Here is a 15,970-nt window from a genome sequence, read left to right as displayed (position 1 = left end):
TTGGGGGATATGGAAGGTTATTTGATTTGTGAAATAATTTTTTTTTTCAGCTTCACAGCTTTTAGGTGGGGTTTTTTTAAGGATTTTTTTTTTGCTGGCAATTTGCAGGAATTTTTAATTTCAGTATAGTGATTGTCTAACTGTGGGACTAATGAAATGAAGGTACATAATAGCTTTAGTTCTTGTGATAATTTATTATGTAGCTATCTGTCTAAGCATACATGTAAATTAATTTGAGTTCACCAGTAACAGTGAATAGCATACCACTAGCCGGTGCGTTTGTTCTGCTTATAATTTATATTTTTTTATATATTTGCAGGTCATTGCCTATAACTCAGAAGGGAAAAGCAGTCCAAGTGAGACAGTAGAATACATTACTTGTCCAGACAAGCCTGGAGTACCTTCAAAACCCGCAGTGAAAGGAAAAATTCATGCACAGAGTTTTAAAATAATCTGGGGTAAGATTGTTGTCCCACTCTGTTTAGAGTATGTCCTCTGTATTTTTTTTATATATATATATAAATATTCTATATATATTTTTTTATATAGAAGGCCAGGTTTTACTTCAGTAACACTTCAGTCAACTGAGCCATTATGATTCATTTTCATGGAACTAAAAGAAAAATACTGATTCAAAATACTTAGGGTGGCAGTATAATAGTGTAATGATGTGGGAAGAATAATATACAAATTGTAATAGGGACTGTTATTGCAGGGGACTACAATAATTAAAAAAAGAGTAGTGTTAATTTGTGTACTAAGAAGTTCTGTTTCTCTGGCACAAAAAGTAGATGTCACAGAACTCTGGGTTTTTATCAAAAGAGAAGATCCAAGTTCAACCTATCTCTTCGAAGAGTTTGGTTTTGATAGACAAATGTTCTTATTCACTAAGGATCTTGAGAAACTTTTCCTTAGGCTCAGGTTTTTTTAGCCTTATGCTGTGAAATAGGAGAAGGTGAAACAGTACTATGTGATGCAGTACTTTAGCAGAAAATCAAACAGTTAAAGGTTTTATTTATTGTCACAGGTAATTAAACTTCTTACCTACTTCTGTTTAATAGTGTGTTTAATTCTTTTGCATTAATAATAAGAAAGTTACTTTTGGAGTATAAGTAGTACTTAGCAAGTCGAGTCTTGCATCTTTCCAGAGTGCTTTGCTACATCAGGGCCTGATACTTGATCATATGGATCATATATAATGTATGAAGTTAATAGAAATACCTAATTTGTAAATTGAAAACTATCTAAAATATCTATTTATATGTAAAAACTTTAATAGTCATTATTTTGAGCAGTAATACTCTTTTTTTTTTAATACATGGTAATTAACATGATCATTTTATTTTTCATTTGGAGTAATTTGTTACCTTCCAACCAAAAAAGTGCTACGTGCCATATAATAAATCTCATTTTATTTAGCAGGTGTGATATGATATGTAACCCTTGCCTGAGAGCCAACACCGTTTCATCCAGCACATACATATGTAATGTTGTGGCAGCAGTACCCTTCTGTGTTGAAGTATCATGCTGTCTATATTTGTCCAAAATTTGTTTTTTCACATTATTTTAATTCTGCTGTTCTCCAAGTCAGCTCTGAGAAAGAGGAGTAGGATTATATGTCAATGATAGCTCTGTAGGTTCATGTCTTGTACATGAATATTGTAGCAGGGAGGATAGTGCACTCAATTTCTAGTGACGTATTAAAAATTTAAGAGATTAAGTTTTCAGTGTAGAACTCCTGACTTCTATTGTCTCCCAAAATATTTAGGTTTTTGAAATCCTATCCTTAAATCATTTTGAAATATTCTTACATACAAATGAGTATGATAATCTTTTCCTATCAGCAGTCCAAATTACAGGACCATTAGGATCTATGTCCCTGAAGCCATGATCAGGCAGCCTTCTGCGGCACTTCAGACTAACTGAAATGTTTGCTGTGGCATCTCCCAGTTGCCTGATTCACTTGTCACTCTTCATCTGTAGAATACACAGTAGGGTTGTGAGCTGGCAGCTTTGCTTAGTGGAGAATTTGAGTGATTTGCGGCTGTCCTGAACTAGGATGCTATGGCTAGCTAGCATGCTGTCTGTCTAAATAAGCACCTGTCTCCAGTTGGTTGTTAATTTTCCCTTTTGTAAATTCTCCCCAAAAGCTACAAAACCATTTAATTTATCTCGCTTAGTTGGAATATTGCTGGTTTTTATAGATCCACCAAAAGACAATGGAGGAGCAGCAGTAAATACATATGTTGTGGAAATGTCTGAAGGCCTAAATGGTAAGTAGGAGCATATGTTGGTATTCAGCTGTGGTGGGGTTTTTTGTGTGTGCGCGCCTGTGGGAAGAGTAAAACGTGTATTATGATAGGGAAAGTTACTGCAAGAGACTGCCATTAAAAAAATAGGGATGTTGGTGCTTAAAAAATCAGGGATGTTGATGCTTGTAGACAAGAGGTTCTTTTTCTCTGGCTTAGAAAGAAGATACCACAAAACTCTGTGTCGAAAGAGATGGGTCTGTATTTAGCTTATTAATTAGGTGTATTCTGTTTTGGAAATGAAATGACACATTTCAGACATTTTAGAGCAAGAAGACAGGGCCACGTAGCTTTATTGGATGTGTGACAGATGAAAGAAAAACTAGTGCTCTATTGATCACTATTGAAGGAGAACAGTGATGCAGTTGGGATAACTGTTTCTGCTATTTGCTTTTCTGTCCTTTCATACAGAAGGGAAATTAACAATATTTCTAAACTGGACATAAAGCTATCCAGCGAAATTATTTAAAAATCTAGACCTCTTAAGTGACCTTATTAAACTCAGAAACACAATCATACTGAGAATGAAAGTTTGTACTTCTCCAGTGCTGTGTCAGATTAAGACAGCGCACTGTCCCCGAATTGTAATGGGACAGTGTAATGTCAGGGGTCTCAGCTGTGATTCTTTTGATACTTAGTCTACCGCTTCCCTTACTCCATCACGTGTCCACATTAAGTCACTTCTGGAATGATTTACCCAAGCCTTTCATGCAGATTTAGTGAGCTGAGCATTACATTTCATTCTCAGTCCTCTAAATTCTGTGATGTGGTGAGTTTTTGGAGATGTAATTAAAAGTCCCCAGGTTCCCTGCTTAATCTCTTAAAAAGAGAGAGAGAATGCTAAAGAATTTCTGATTTAAGACTCTGGCTGAATAGCAAAGAATGAAATCAGTATTTCAGATGGTGCCGGGCCATTCAGGAATACAGGAACAAGCTTTATCAGTTGTAAACTGTAGTTACAGTCTGCAAAATGAATGTTATAATTTAAAGTTTCTTTTCCATGGAAAATTTTGCTTTTGTATCTGTCCTATTTATTTGGTTATGATGTTTGAATGTGCTTGCTGGCCCAGTAATAACTACTTCATTAAAAGTAAATTCTCTCCTAGTTAATGTGCATACCAAATAAGGAAAATATTTCACTTCAGCAGATCTACACAAATTTACCTAGGAAACTATCTTTATGAAATTATTGGATCTTTCTCCAGGAAACTCAAAGCAAGCCTTAATTTTTTTTTGTAAACATCAGGCACACGCTTATTTAGCGAAGCTAGGGTACCTGCTGTGGCTGCTACTGAAGTGTGGCAAATTACACCTTGGTTCATTGCACACTTATTCCTAACCTTTCAGGAAACAAATGGGATACAATATACAGCGGAGCTGCTAGAGAACATGTGTGTGACCGACTAAATCCTGGCTGTTCCTATCGCTTACGTGTGTATTGCATTGGGGAAGGAGGACAAAGCACGGTAATATGAGCTAATATTTTTATTAAATAAAATTTCTCTCTCTTTAAGAAAATCTGGTCCAGTAGTTAATAAGCAAATATTGTACGGAAGTGCCTAACAAAATAGTCATAATTAGTACCTCAAAAAAGTTCTAGTATTGATGCACAGTGTTTCAAGTTTCTGCCCGTTTCTTAAAGAAATAAATGTGAATATTCTTTTCTGATACTATATTTTGTTTAAAGTGCTTTTTCTTATTTACAGAAAGAGATACTATGTCTTTTCCTGTGTGATACATTGACAGAATGTAATTTCTTAAGGCCTAACCCATGACAGCAGTGTAAATTTAATGTTTTCCATGTGGTCAGTGCAGTGAGTACCCTGTCTGAGCAGCCAAGTCAGCCCAGCAGGCAGGGGAGGACAGAGTGTTTCCTCAGGCTTTACAGGGTTGTGTTCCGTAGTCTTTTCCCATGCTCTCTCAGCCACAATCAAAATGTTTACGTTGCCCTACTTTTCAGTATTCCCAATTTGGTGTGCCGTACTATGCTCCCTCATATATACACATTACATACACACACACTTGCACTGTCAGTTCTGTGGTGTAGTTCCGCCTCCAGTGCCAAAATGTCACGCTGTATTCTTCTCCCTTCTTCCCAGCAGCAAGTGTACCAAAGCCAGCACTGGCCCTCTACAGACTTCCAGCAGGGCTTCGCTGTCAAGCTGATCTGAAAATCTTAAAGCCTTGCATTCTTGGTGTTTGCCATTTCTCCCCCAGCCTCCCTTTACTATATGAAATTCATGTGTTCCTCCTCCACATAGAAGTCTTCTGCAAAGGTAGCCTTGCCCACAGCCACCTTGTCTTAAGAATAAATCTGGACTCCTTCAGTGCTGACTCAGCTGCAATGCTTTCCCTCTTGCCATAGCTCAGCTTGCTGTTGTACAGGGCAAGGGGGAAGGCAGTATACTTCCCAGTCACCTAACCACAAGCACATGTATGTCTTTGGAGACTTTTGCTCTGCCAACCTCCTTCCCCACAGCCCAACATCATTAGTTTAGAATAAATATTATTTGAGTACCAAAGAGAAAATTGGTACCAAGAGTACCGAGAGAAATTCAGAAATTCCTGATACTTTCTGAAGGTGTCAGAAATCAACAGAAGAATGGTAAAGAAAGATGTAATTAAACTTTTCTGTAGCTTGTCATGGACGTATACCTCCTGAGAAACATTCTGCTTTTTAAGTAGCATCAGTTTTCAGTGCAACAATACATTTCAAAGGAACTGAAAAGCAGCAGGGCTTCCGATCCACTCTTTCTGGAACACATGTAGAAAGCAGTTGTGAAATGAGACTCTAAGATGCATCTCTTTTGTAAACTAAAAGGCTTACCAACTTAGTATTTGTTCTGTATCACACTGAAGCTAATAACCCCACATTGTCTCCGACTCATTTCTGTCTGCATCCAGAATAGTCAGTGCCATCTGCTGCATGTTGTTATGCTATGTATTTTTGCATGCACTTCAAATCAGAGGTGGAAGTTTGTTGCACATTAAGTATTACTAAGCAATGAAAAAGTTGAAATCTCTTTTTTTTTAATCTCTTCTGATTGACATTTCTGCCCACTTTTGCTTTCTGAGAGGTTCTTGCACAGAAAGTATACAACCCTGTCATGGTTTAACCTCAGCCGGCAACTGAGTACCACACAGCCGCTCGCTCATTTTTCCCTGACCCGGTGGGGTGGGAGAGAGAATCGGAAGCGCAAAAGTGAGAAAACTCGTGCGTTGAGATAATAATAATAATAATAATAATAATAATAATAATAGAATATACAAAATAAGTGATGCACAATGCAATTGCTCACCACCTGACGACTGATGCCCAGCCAGTTCCTGAGCAGTGATCGCTGCCCCCCGGCCAACTTCCCCCAGTTTATGTCCTGAGCATGATGTCACATGGTATGGAATGTCCCTTTGGCCAGTTTGGGTCAGCTGACCTGGCTGTGCCCCCTCCCAGCTTCTTGTGCACCTCCAGCTTTCTCAGTCAGTAGAGCATGGGAAGCTGAAAAGTCCTTGACTAGTGTGAGCACTACTTAGCAACAACTAAAACATCAGTGTGTTGTCAACATTATTCTCCTCCTAAATCCAAAACACAGCACTATATCAGCTACTAGGAAGAAAATTAACTCTATCCCAGCCGAAACCAGGACAAATCCTTAGAGTAGGGTTTTAGAAGTCATTGAACTGCTGTTTGATGGAAGAGAGAATGAATTTAGATTGAACAAGTCATTTCAATGACTTCAACAAGATTTCAAGTATCTATACTAGGTTTGTACTGATAAGTAACCACTGTTTTTAATTCTACCCCTTGTATGTGTACCAAAACACAAAAGCAAAAGTTAATTTTGCATATTGTGTGATTACTGTAGCATGGTTTATGTAGGTATTATGAGAAATGCATACCAGATCACTTAAGCATCTTCATGTATTTGAAGATGTAGTTCAAAAAATGGAAGATCCTGTTTCTGACTTAGGTATTTGCCTTTACTTGTGGCATAATTGATAATGCTTGTTTTGGCCTCGATGACTTCATTAATCTATCTTTCCTTTGTAGGCATCTGATTCTTTACTGGTGCAGACACCAGCAGTGGTTCCTGGTCCGTGCCAGCCTCCAAGGCTACAGGGTAGACCAAGAGCAAGAGAAATTCAGCTGCGCTGGGGTAATTCTACTACAACTATTAGTGAGTGTAAGGGATCCAAATGTGTTATGTGTTAAAATTAAATAAGCTTTTCTTTCTTATTTTTAGGACCGCCCCAGGTAGACGGTGGTTCGCCCATTACCTGTTATGGTCTGGAAATGTTTCAGTCAGAAACCGATGAACACAGAGAGGTTTACCAAGGCTCTGATGTTGAATGCACAGTAGGCAGCCTTCTTCCGGGGAGGATGTACAACTTCAGACTGCGAGCAGCTAACAAGGCTGGGGTAAGGAGGCAGTCTGCAATGAAATTAGTTCCAGAGACTGCAATCACTATTAAGGATCTTCTCTTAAAAGAAGCATTTAACAGTAATTTTAAAATGAGGATTTCCTAATATAGAGCCATTTGCTTCACGTAGCTTATTGTTGTGTGGGAACAGACAGTTAAACATCAGTTTATAATAAAGGGGGTTTTAGATGAAGGGAAGAGAAAATAGCTAATTATGTCCTATATCTGAATAATAGCACTGGGAGATGGTTAGGAAATGCTAAGTACTTTATCAAAGCATTGTTGCAACTTCAATATTCTCATGTGAAGTAAGGTAGTAAATTATTTTCTGTATACAGCTTTGTAAATTGATTGACCTTTATTTTTACAGTTGTTAGTGTTCTAGAACAATAATTAGTGTTTCCCGACTCTCTTTTTTTTATATTTAGTTTAACTTCTGAGTACATGTTCTATCGGATACAAGAATATTTCTCTATTTGGAGTATTAAATGTGTTTAAATCAATCGTTGCTGTAGAACAAGCTTTATTTAATTATGTATCCAAAGTCCTGATTTAAAGACAGAGCGGCAGGGTTGCTTGCATTTGTTCAATAACGTTCTCTTCATAAAAACTTATCGGGACCAGCTGATACTGTTTGTGGAGAGGTCTGCAGCTTAAGGCTTTAAAGCACTGACCTAACTTTTCATCCACCCCCCCACCCCCCAAGGAGTGGTTTATAGCTCAAGCATTTTTTGAATCCTTTATTTCTTTTCGATAGATACAAATAGGCAGTTACAAATTGTGTTATGTTACAGTGCAGCCATCATGTAACTTCAAAATAAGGATTTGGATAGCACTCTCCTGTTCTGCCAGAGAGTTTGAGTGTCAAATTTATTCTGATTGCATTTGCTATAGAGAAGAGTCTTGCAGCTATTCTGGAGAATAGTTAGATACTGAAATAAATCCTGAATCCACAGTCCACAGAGATTTATTTTATAGGCAAGTAATACAAAGTTTCAGGCTGCTGTTATATGTCCCTGCTATGGTAAACTGTTACTTAAAAAGTAGTAGTTTTATTTTTACAATTTAGTTGTATCAATTCCCTTTTTAATAGTTTGGACCTTACTCGGAAAAATGTGAAATAACTACAGCACCTGGACCACCAGATCAGTGCAGGCCCCCTCAAGTGGCATGCAGATCTGCTGCATGTGCTCAGGTGTCGTGGGAGGTAAGAATGCCATGTTACACCTATCTTAACATGATTGTCTTCTAAATTTTTCAGTTCAACTTTAAAAGCTTAACACTGTATTTTAATCACATTTTTAAACATACTTACCTGATTATCCAATTCTTGGTAGGAAAAACCTTAAAGTCATTCATCATACCATTATATGACAGCTGTAAGTTGGCAGCCTGCAGGTACTTGAGATCTTACTTTGTTCTTTTGTTTAAGAGTTTTGCCAAAACTGCTGCACTGCATTTCTGAGTGATGCAGGCTCTTCTTAAAATTTTTCCTTAATGTAGTTATCTTTCCTCAGAGCAAATATATCCACACAATACAAGAGATTATTGTGCATTTGCTGTTTTTATAAGCTGATTTAATTTTAAATAATTACATCAGTAATAATTAGCAAAAGCCTCACAGACTTCCTATAAACCCATAGTATTTAGCTATCTGATTTAAAAAAATGCAACAGATAAAAATTAAGCTTGTAAAAAGGAAGATTCTGTCTGGGACCACTGTTTAAACACAGCTTTTCAGTGGCTTGAGATGGAGTGAAGTATCTGAGTTACAGAACTGTACAGAAAAAAAAAGATTAAACTATTTTACCGGGAAGGTAGAGTTCATGCTTCCTACTGGGTGTGTCAGAGGAGCTCTCCTTAAATGTCTACAATGCAAAGCCTTTTGAAGAAATCTCTTAAAATGTTCAGGTAGGATTAATTTGACCAACGTTAGATGTCTGCTTTATAGAAGCATGGAGTAATTAAGGTACGAGTGGACCTCTAGATGTCATTTAGTTCAGCCTTCTGTTCAGAGCAGAGCTAACTTCAAATTTAGGTCAGGTTTCTCAGGGCCTTGTGCAGTCAAGTTTTACTTATCTCCAAGGATGAAGGTTCTGCAGCCTGGTAAAGCTGTCTCTGGGCAAACTCTCTCATGCTGTAGAATTTTTTTCCTTTATGTCTAGTCAAAATATCCTGTAGTGCAAGGCATGACTCTTGCCTCTTGTCTTGCCACTGTGCCACCTCCAAGAAGAATTTGACATCATCTTCTTTGTACCCTCCTAGTAAGTAATTTAAGGCAGCAGTAAGATCTCCCCTTAGCCTTATCATCTTAATATCAAATAAGCTTTACCTTTTTGTTGTATGTTGCACTCCCTTTTCGTGGCCCTTCACTGGACTTACTCCATTATGTCAATGTCCATCTTGTGTTGGGGAGCCCAAGACGGGACACAGTACTGGAGATGCAGCCTCACTGGTGCTGAGTAGAGGGGAATCATTATTCCTTTTAGCCTTCTTGCTGCTCTTTTGCTAATACAGCCAGTATGTAGTTTGCCTTCATCAGACACACGTTGCTGACTCACATTCAACTTTCTCATCAAGACACACAGGTTCTTTTTTGGTAAAGTTGCTTCAGCCTGTACTGTTCTATGCCAGGTCCAGGACTTTGTGCTTGCCTTTGTCTTAGTTGAACTTCCTGAAGTTTGTATCAGATCCTGCTTGTTGAAATTCCTCTGGTAGCCATACCCTTCAGCATATCAAATGCATCCCCCCAGTTTGTTGTCATGCCTGCACTTATTGGCTTGGATTCCCCTACTTCTGTTAAGGTGAACTCCATTAGATCTACAGCAGCAACAGCGGTAACATTGAGAAATTATTCCATCTTCACCGACAGTTGCACAGCCATCCACAGCTGCATTAGTTCTCTCACCAAACACATCTCATTGTAAATGAGAGAAGGGAAAGGGAGTCCTTATCAGTCACAGCACAGGACCATCAAATGTTACCCTTTGAAATGCTGTTTGTAATCAGTCACTTATCTTCACATAGCCTAATGCTGAAAGTAGCAAATACTTTTCTTTCAAGAGAAGGGTAAAGAAAAAAACATACTTTGGCGCAATTATTATCTGCACCTTGGTGTGACTGCGATCTTGGAATATTTAATCCAAAACAGCAGCAGCATTTTTCTTATTTTCTTCATGATCTATGAAATTTTTTGTTTATTTGGGGGAGGGGTTTGGCTTTTTGGTTGGCTTTTTCTTTATTACTTCATTGGCTGCTGATATCTTTCCATAGTCTCATATCTTAGTCTGGCACTGGTACATGTGATTTTAACTGTACTTCAAATTATTATTTCTAAGGAGTATTAAAACCATTCAACTCCCAAAATTGAGAGGCTAAGTTTGGATTCCTAGGGCAGGTAATGAGGAAAAACAGCCTACTCAAGCAGGCATTTCAGTCCAGGTCTGTGTTGTTGCTTAGGTGTTTCTCCCAGCTGGTTCACAACTCTTATCTTGGGAAAAGACAGAATGCACGATTTTCTGCTTTTATGCACTATGCTCGCGGCCTAGTTTCCATGCATGAGCACCATGATGTGCTCCAAAGAAGGAGTCCTTTAGTCTGTAAGATGAAGACACTAGCACCAGTGTGCTTTTGCATATTGTCATCCCTGCACTATAGATCCAGTCAGTGAAAACCCTAGTACCCTAAATCACCCTCTCAAGAAGATCATCTGTTGCCATCGACTGTTCAGGCTCCTAAGCCAAATGCCGTATGCTAAATGATCTCTGTATTTAAGCAACTGAAATCACAATTACTTTGTATAGAGTAGTCTCTGCAACAGTAAATAGTGGTTTTAAAGTATAGGTGACCCAAGGCCAGTAATGCATTCTGATTTATCTGTATTGTACTAAATTAAAAATCAGCAAAGAAATGGGAGGGTAACATTCCTGTGGAAAAAAAAAAAATAGATGTGGTGAGTCTGGTTGATTTTTTTTTTTCCAGTCAGTGAATTTAACTTCTAAATATTTATATCCATTTTAAAGGTTCCAGTGAGTAACGGAGCTGATGTCACGGAGTATCGACTGGAGTGGGGTGGTGTGGAAGGATGCATGCAGATCTCCTATTGTGGGCCTGGGCTCAACTGTGAAATGAAAGGGCTTTTACCTGCAACTATATACTATTGCAGGGTTCAGGTAAAGATGTAGAACTATTGTTAGTGAAATCTGGAAACGGGAATTGACCCTGGCGTAAAAACATGATCTACTTTGCATTTGCAGGCAGTGAACGTTGCAGGTGCAGGCCCTTTCAGTGAAGTAGTGGCATGTATGACTCCAGCCTCTGTACCTGCGGTTGTGACTTGTCTTCGAGGACTAAGTGAAGATGAAGTTGAAAGTCCACACTATTCTCCTTCCACATGCCTTGCTATAAGCTGGGAAAAACCTTGTGACCATGGATCTGAAATCCTTGGCTACAGCATAGACTTTGGAGATAAGCAGCCAGTAACTGTTGGGAAGGTTCTGACCTATTTTATAGATGGCTTACAGCCAGATACTACCTACAGGTATGCCATGCACAGCTACTTGACAGCCTACTATTTCTTGCACAAAAGCAGATTCTTTATTTGTTTGTTTCCTTGTATTTTTTTTATTCTCTGCGTTACTCTCAGAAGCATTAGTACATAGCCATTGAGCAAAAGGAAGCTTCGTAATTATGACCATCATAAATAGATGAGTCATGCTGTTTTTATTTTCTTTCAAGAACAATTTGTGTTAGTTTGTTTATTGTGGTATTGTTGTGTTGTCTGGTTAATGTGTCAGTTTAACTGAATTCAGATTACGATTCATAACTGTTTTTTGGACTGGTTGCTTCATGGATAGATGGCCTCTAATCTGTTTGACAATATAAAATCCATCCAAGGAAGGACCATGTCCAGTCTTTGACTGGATTGCCTGATCTAATGACAGCTCATCGCAACTTGCAATGCCTTTTCTGCAGAAACAGCAAGTATTTCGGTGGCAGTCAGCATGAATAATATTGGTTTGAAAATCTATCAATCAATTTTAAATCTCTTTTGAAGAATTTTGGTTGCTAAAGTCATCCCTTACGTTTGGCCTAAGGGTTACTGAAAAATATAAATGTAAAAATCAATAGTTCTGCCTGAAGGCACTCCGCATTCCTGTTACAAAAACATGTCCTCAGTGTTAAAACGTAAAGGAGAACATCAGCCCCACTGAAGTCAGAATTTAAGCCCACGCTGATTTCAGTATAGTTAGGATATCATCTGGATATGCAGTTTTCTGAATCCTTAAAGATTTATTTTTTTACTTTTTTAATGCCGTATGTAAGACTACAGTGTTTCTGTGTGCCTGTAAGTATTTAACAATAATGCTGGCAATTTGAAGATCCATTGCTCTCTGTGTCAACAAACGAAAGAAAGAGAAGCTCCTATTGCAGAGATACTAGTGTACTTCCACTCATAAAAGTGCTTTTATAGAATACACTGTCAACTCTTTGTGCAAATAAAAAGTTGCATGTATTAACCTTAGTTCTGTGCTATAATAAATTAGCATGTTAAATATTACTGTAGTGAAGGAGAAATACTTATTCGTAAGTCTGCACACACATTTGTGTTTCAATATTTTGAAATTCTGTGGTTGATTGTTTCAGAATTTAATTATTATTATTGTGATTACTTTTTTTCCAGTTAGCTAGATACTATTTTAGACAAGCAAATGCTAGTCTACAAAATGAGATTAGATACACTGCTCTCTATGGCTACCTGTGAGATACGTAAAGAGCCTCAGATTTCTCTGTTTTCTGCTTTTTCCTTTTTAGAAATAAATTTCTTGGCTACTCCTTTTAATTCTTACTTGTAAACCTAATGCCAGCATTGTTTTCCGTGGAGTATCCAAAAAAAAAAACAAAACAAAACCCTGAATTCCGAGTTCTACAAACCTCTCAGCCATGTGTCCTTTGACTTCTTCTAGTTTCCCCCCTCTCCCTTTCCAAGCAGACCCAAGATGGCTTGTGTTTGCAGGCACCCAGAGATGTTTTACCTGTGAAAACAGCAAGAGAGATGGCTGGGCACCATCACTTTATTTTCACATGAATTGGATCTGTTCCAAAAAGCCCATAAAACTTTACTGTAGTCATCCTTGAACTCACCTGATATAATAGCCAAAGATATGGATTCACCTCTTTTGGGGGTGGGGTTTTTTACCTTCCCTTATCTCTCCAATGTGGCTATCAAAAACTTTGGTACAAGGCCTGTGGGGTCAGGAAGATGGACCACTCTTGAAGTAGCTGATAGAGCTTTTGCATCTTTTCACTAATGTGAATGATGCAAATATGCTAACATATTTTTATTTTGAATCAATCCAGCTCCTTAAAATGTGGCAAGGAAAGTGACACTCCTGCATATTCATGACAGTCTATCAAAGCATAATACTGATAAAAGTCTTCATTGTAGGAAGTACCATCTATGTGGTACCGTTACTCTCTCTTGAATGTGAATGGTGGAAATGACCAGTTATTTTTTAGAGTCTAATTTCAAGTTAATTTATTCTCTCTTTTTTCAAATACTAGAGTACGAATTCAAGCCCTGAACAGCCTCGGAGCAGGTCCTTTCAGCCACACCATAAAACTGAAAACAAAGCCTCTCCCCCCGGATCCACCTCGCCTGGAGTGTGCTGCATACAGTTCTCAGACTCTCAAGCTGAAGTGGGGAGAGGGAACTGCAAAAGCGTTAACTGACTCCATTCAGTACCACCTTCAAATGGAGGATAAGAACGGAAGGTTGGTTTCGGCATCGCTTTAATCTGCCCTGTATCGCTGGGGTCTGATGCTTGGGAGATGGCAGCAAAGGGCAAAATTCCGTATGCTTTGCTGAATTTACAGCAGACATAGGAGGTCGTCTCATCTGGCAAGGCAAGAAGGGCTCTAGTGTTCCATGCTGGGAAGTACAAGATTAAAAAACTTCATAGTTTTTTATTTACAGTTCAATATGAAACAGCACGCTTTTCTCTCTCTCACATTTGGTTAAGCATTTTGTCAAAGTATCAAGTTTTATCAGTCTTGCGGATTTTATATACTTGATATTGGAAGGGATGAATTCTTTACTCTCTGTTGTCTTTATAGGCAATTATTTTTAGTGGAAAATAAACTCATATAGTACAAATTATTATTTTAAGGGATCCCTTCTCTCATGTTAAATTGGAATGTAAGCTGAGATGGTACAGCAAGTACCATTGCCTAAATGGTAACATGAACAGTACTGCTACACTACGTACCATATCTGAATCTCTGACTAGCTTTAGCTTGACAGTGAGACAAAATAGATCTGCTAGGTGCAATTGCTCTGCTGTAAGGAGGAAAAGAAACCAGACTCTTAACTGGAAAGAAATTCATTGCCATTACCAAAGACTAGGTCACGTGCAGGTACCACCTGTTTTAAATTTAAAAGGAAAGAAAAAGTCAAAGTAGATGATAACCCCTGCAGAGAGAGATAAACTTGTGCTGTGTTCTGGGGATACCAAAATTGCAAATCAAATGAAAGCTGCCAAGATCGGTCTATGTAAGAATTATAACATGAAGGAGAGTCTACAAAGCTCTCAGAATGGGACTTGGTGTGCACTACAAGCGTGACTCTGGCCTCCTGTGCAGATCTGAGTGAGCTTCATCAGTCTGACAGATGTACAAGAGCAGTTGGATCCATGACCCTTTCTTAAGTGTAGTAAGGGAGAGTTGCAGAGGAGCAAAAAGCTAAAATCTAGTTACCTAATTTTGAAAAGCTAAAGATGTTGGGGGAGTAGATGGCCAAAAAAAAAGCAGTGTACGCAGCTCATTGAGAGTGAGAACTGCCATCCTTTCCCATTGTTTCAAGTGCAGAAGGGTTTCTGAAAATGCTTAGGATCATTTTTGCCAAGAGACAATCTGTAGTACTCTTTGTGTAAGAGAGATTTTTATTTCAAAGACATGAGAAGTAAAAACTTGGCACTGGAAAATGAGCTTATTGTTTAATAGTAATGCCAGAACACTGTTTAACTCTGAAATAAATATTTCTGGGCTCCTCATTAGATTCTGGGAAATTATGGGAATAGATTTCAAGACAATACTGTAGCTACTTTGGAAGTTCTTTTCTATGTTTAAAATAAGCTACTGTTTCCATTTTCAGGTTTGTGTCCTTATACAGAGGACCATGTCATACATACAAAGTACAAAGACTCAGTGAGTCAACATCATACAAATTTTGTATTCAGGCATGTAATGAAGCTGGTGAAGGTCCCCTTTCTCAAGAATATGTTTTCACTACTCCGAAATCTGTTCCAGCTGCCTTGAAAGGTAAAGGTGCTTCTTTTTTCATTTGGGGGTGGGGGATGGCAAGTTGTTTTTGGTATTGTGTTGTATTTGGGGTATTTAAAATGCTAAGCCCTTTTCCAAGTGCAGGTAGGGATATAAGGGAATGCTTCTTTCATGTAATTGCTTAAAGCCTAAAATATTTGCTCCAAAAATGAGATACTTGGGGTTTATGCATTCTTTGACATAAGAAGATCTGTACTTAGAATCCTTGCTTACCAGGAGAGAGTGACCAGGCTGTTACAGTAATTTGAGGTGAAAATTCTTCCTAGCATGTTTAGAATAATTTTAAACATAGCAGCTTTGGTTTTTTGCATACGCTACACACTTGCAGGCACGAAATTTTACTTGCTTTCTCTTGGATGTTACCTAAACTAGCAGTAGAGACCTATGTGAATTGTTAGTTGTTCTAGAAAACATTGTAGGAAGAATACATTTGAATCTGAATCTTTTGTTTCTCTGAGACAAAATAGCAGATAGAATACAGAATTTTACAAGTCATTAGAATATAACAGTAAGTGATGGGAAAAGCAGAGCTAGCTGTCACTTTTGTGTTTTCTTCCTTCAGCACCAAGGATAGAGAGAATAAACGATCACACTTGTGAAATCGCATGGGAGGTTCTGCAGCCCATGAAGGGTGATCCAGTTATCTACTGTCTTCAGGTCATGGTGGGAAAAGACTCAGAATTCAAACAGGTATGATGTGTTTAAGTTATTGCATTTTTCTTCAATTAGTATTTGTGATAACTAGTTTAGAATCATAGAATCATTAAGGTTGGAAAAGACCTCTAAGATCATCGAGTCCAACCATCAACCCAACACCACCATGCCCACTAAACCATGTCCCTAAGCGCCTCATCTACACGTCTTTTAAATACTTCCAGGGATGGTGACTCCACCACTTCCCT

General features: G+C 38.2%; 1 protein-coding gene across 1 annotated transcript in view; it reads left to right on the top strand.

The window, feature by feature from the left end:
- FNDC3A (fibronectin type III domain containing 3A) overlaps positions 1–15,970 on the top strand; it is a 109,596-nt gene that overhangs the window by 86,469 nt on the left and 7,157 nt on the right. Inside the window, exons 14-24 of the mRNA XM_009319956.1 lie at positions 320–458; positions 2,205–2,273; positions 3,657–3,775; positions 6,358–6,463; positions 6,551–6,726; positions 7,822–7,935; positions 10,751–10,900; positions 10,985–11,268; positions 13,293–13,502; positions 14,881–15,047; positions 15,631–15,758. Of these exons, the coding sequence (XP_009318231.1) occupies positions 320–458; positions 2,205–2,273; positions 3,657–3,775; positions 6,358–6,463; positions 6,551–6,726; positions 7,822–7,935; positions 10,751–10,900; positions 10,985–11,268; positions 13,293–13,502; positions 14,881–15,047; positions 15,631–15,758 (1,662 nt within the window). The remainder of the gene's footprint in view (positions 1–319; positions 459–2,204; positions 2,274–3,656; positions 3,776–6,357; positions 6,464–6,550; positions 6,727–7,821; positions 7,936–10,750; positions 10,901–10,984; positions 11,269–13,292; positions 13,503–14,880; positions 15,048–15,630; positions 15,759–15,970) is intronic.

Source organism: Pygoscelis adeliae, unplaced genomic scaffold (genome assembly GCF_000699105.1).
Source record: "Pygoscelis adeliae isolate BGI_AS28 unplaced genomic scaffold, ASM69910v1 Scaffold32, whole genome shotgun sequence".
Taxonomy (NCBI): Eukaryota; Metazoa; Chordata; class Aves; order Sphenisciformes; family Spheniscidae; genus Pygoscelis; species Pygoscelis adeliae.
The sequence above is the reverse complement of the archived record's forward strand: the minus strand, read 5'-3'. Positions and strand labels throughout refer to the sequence as shown.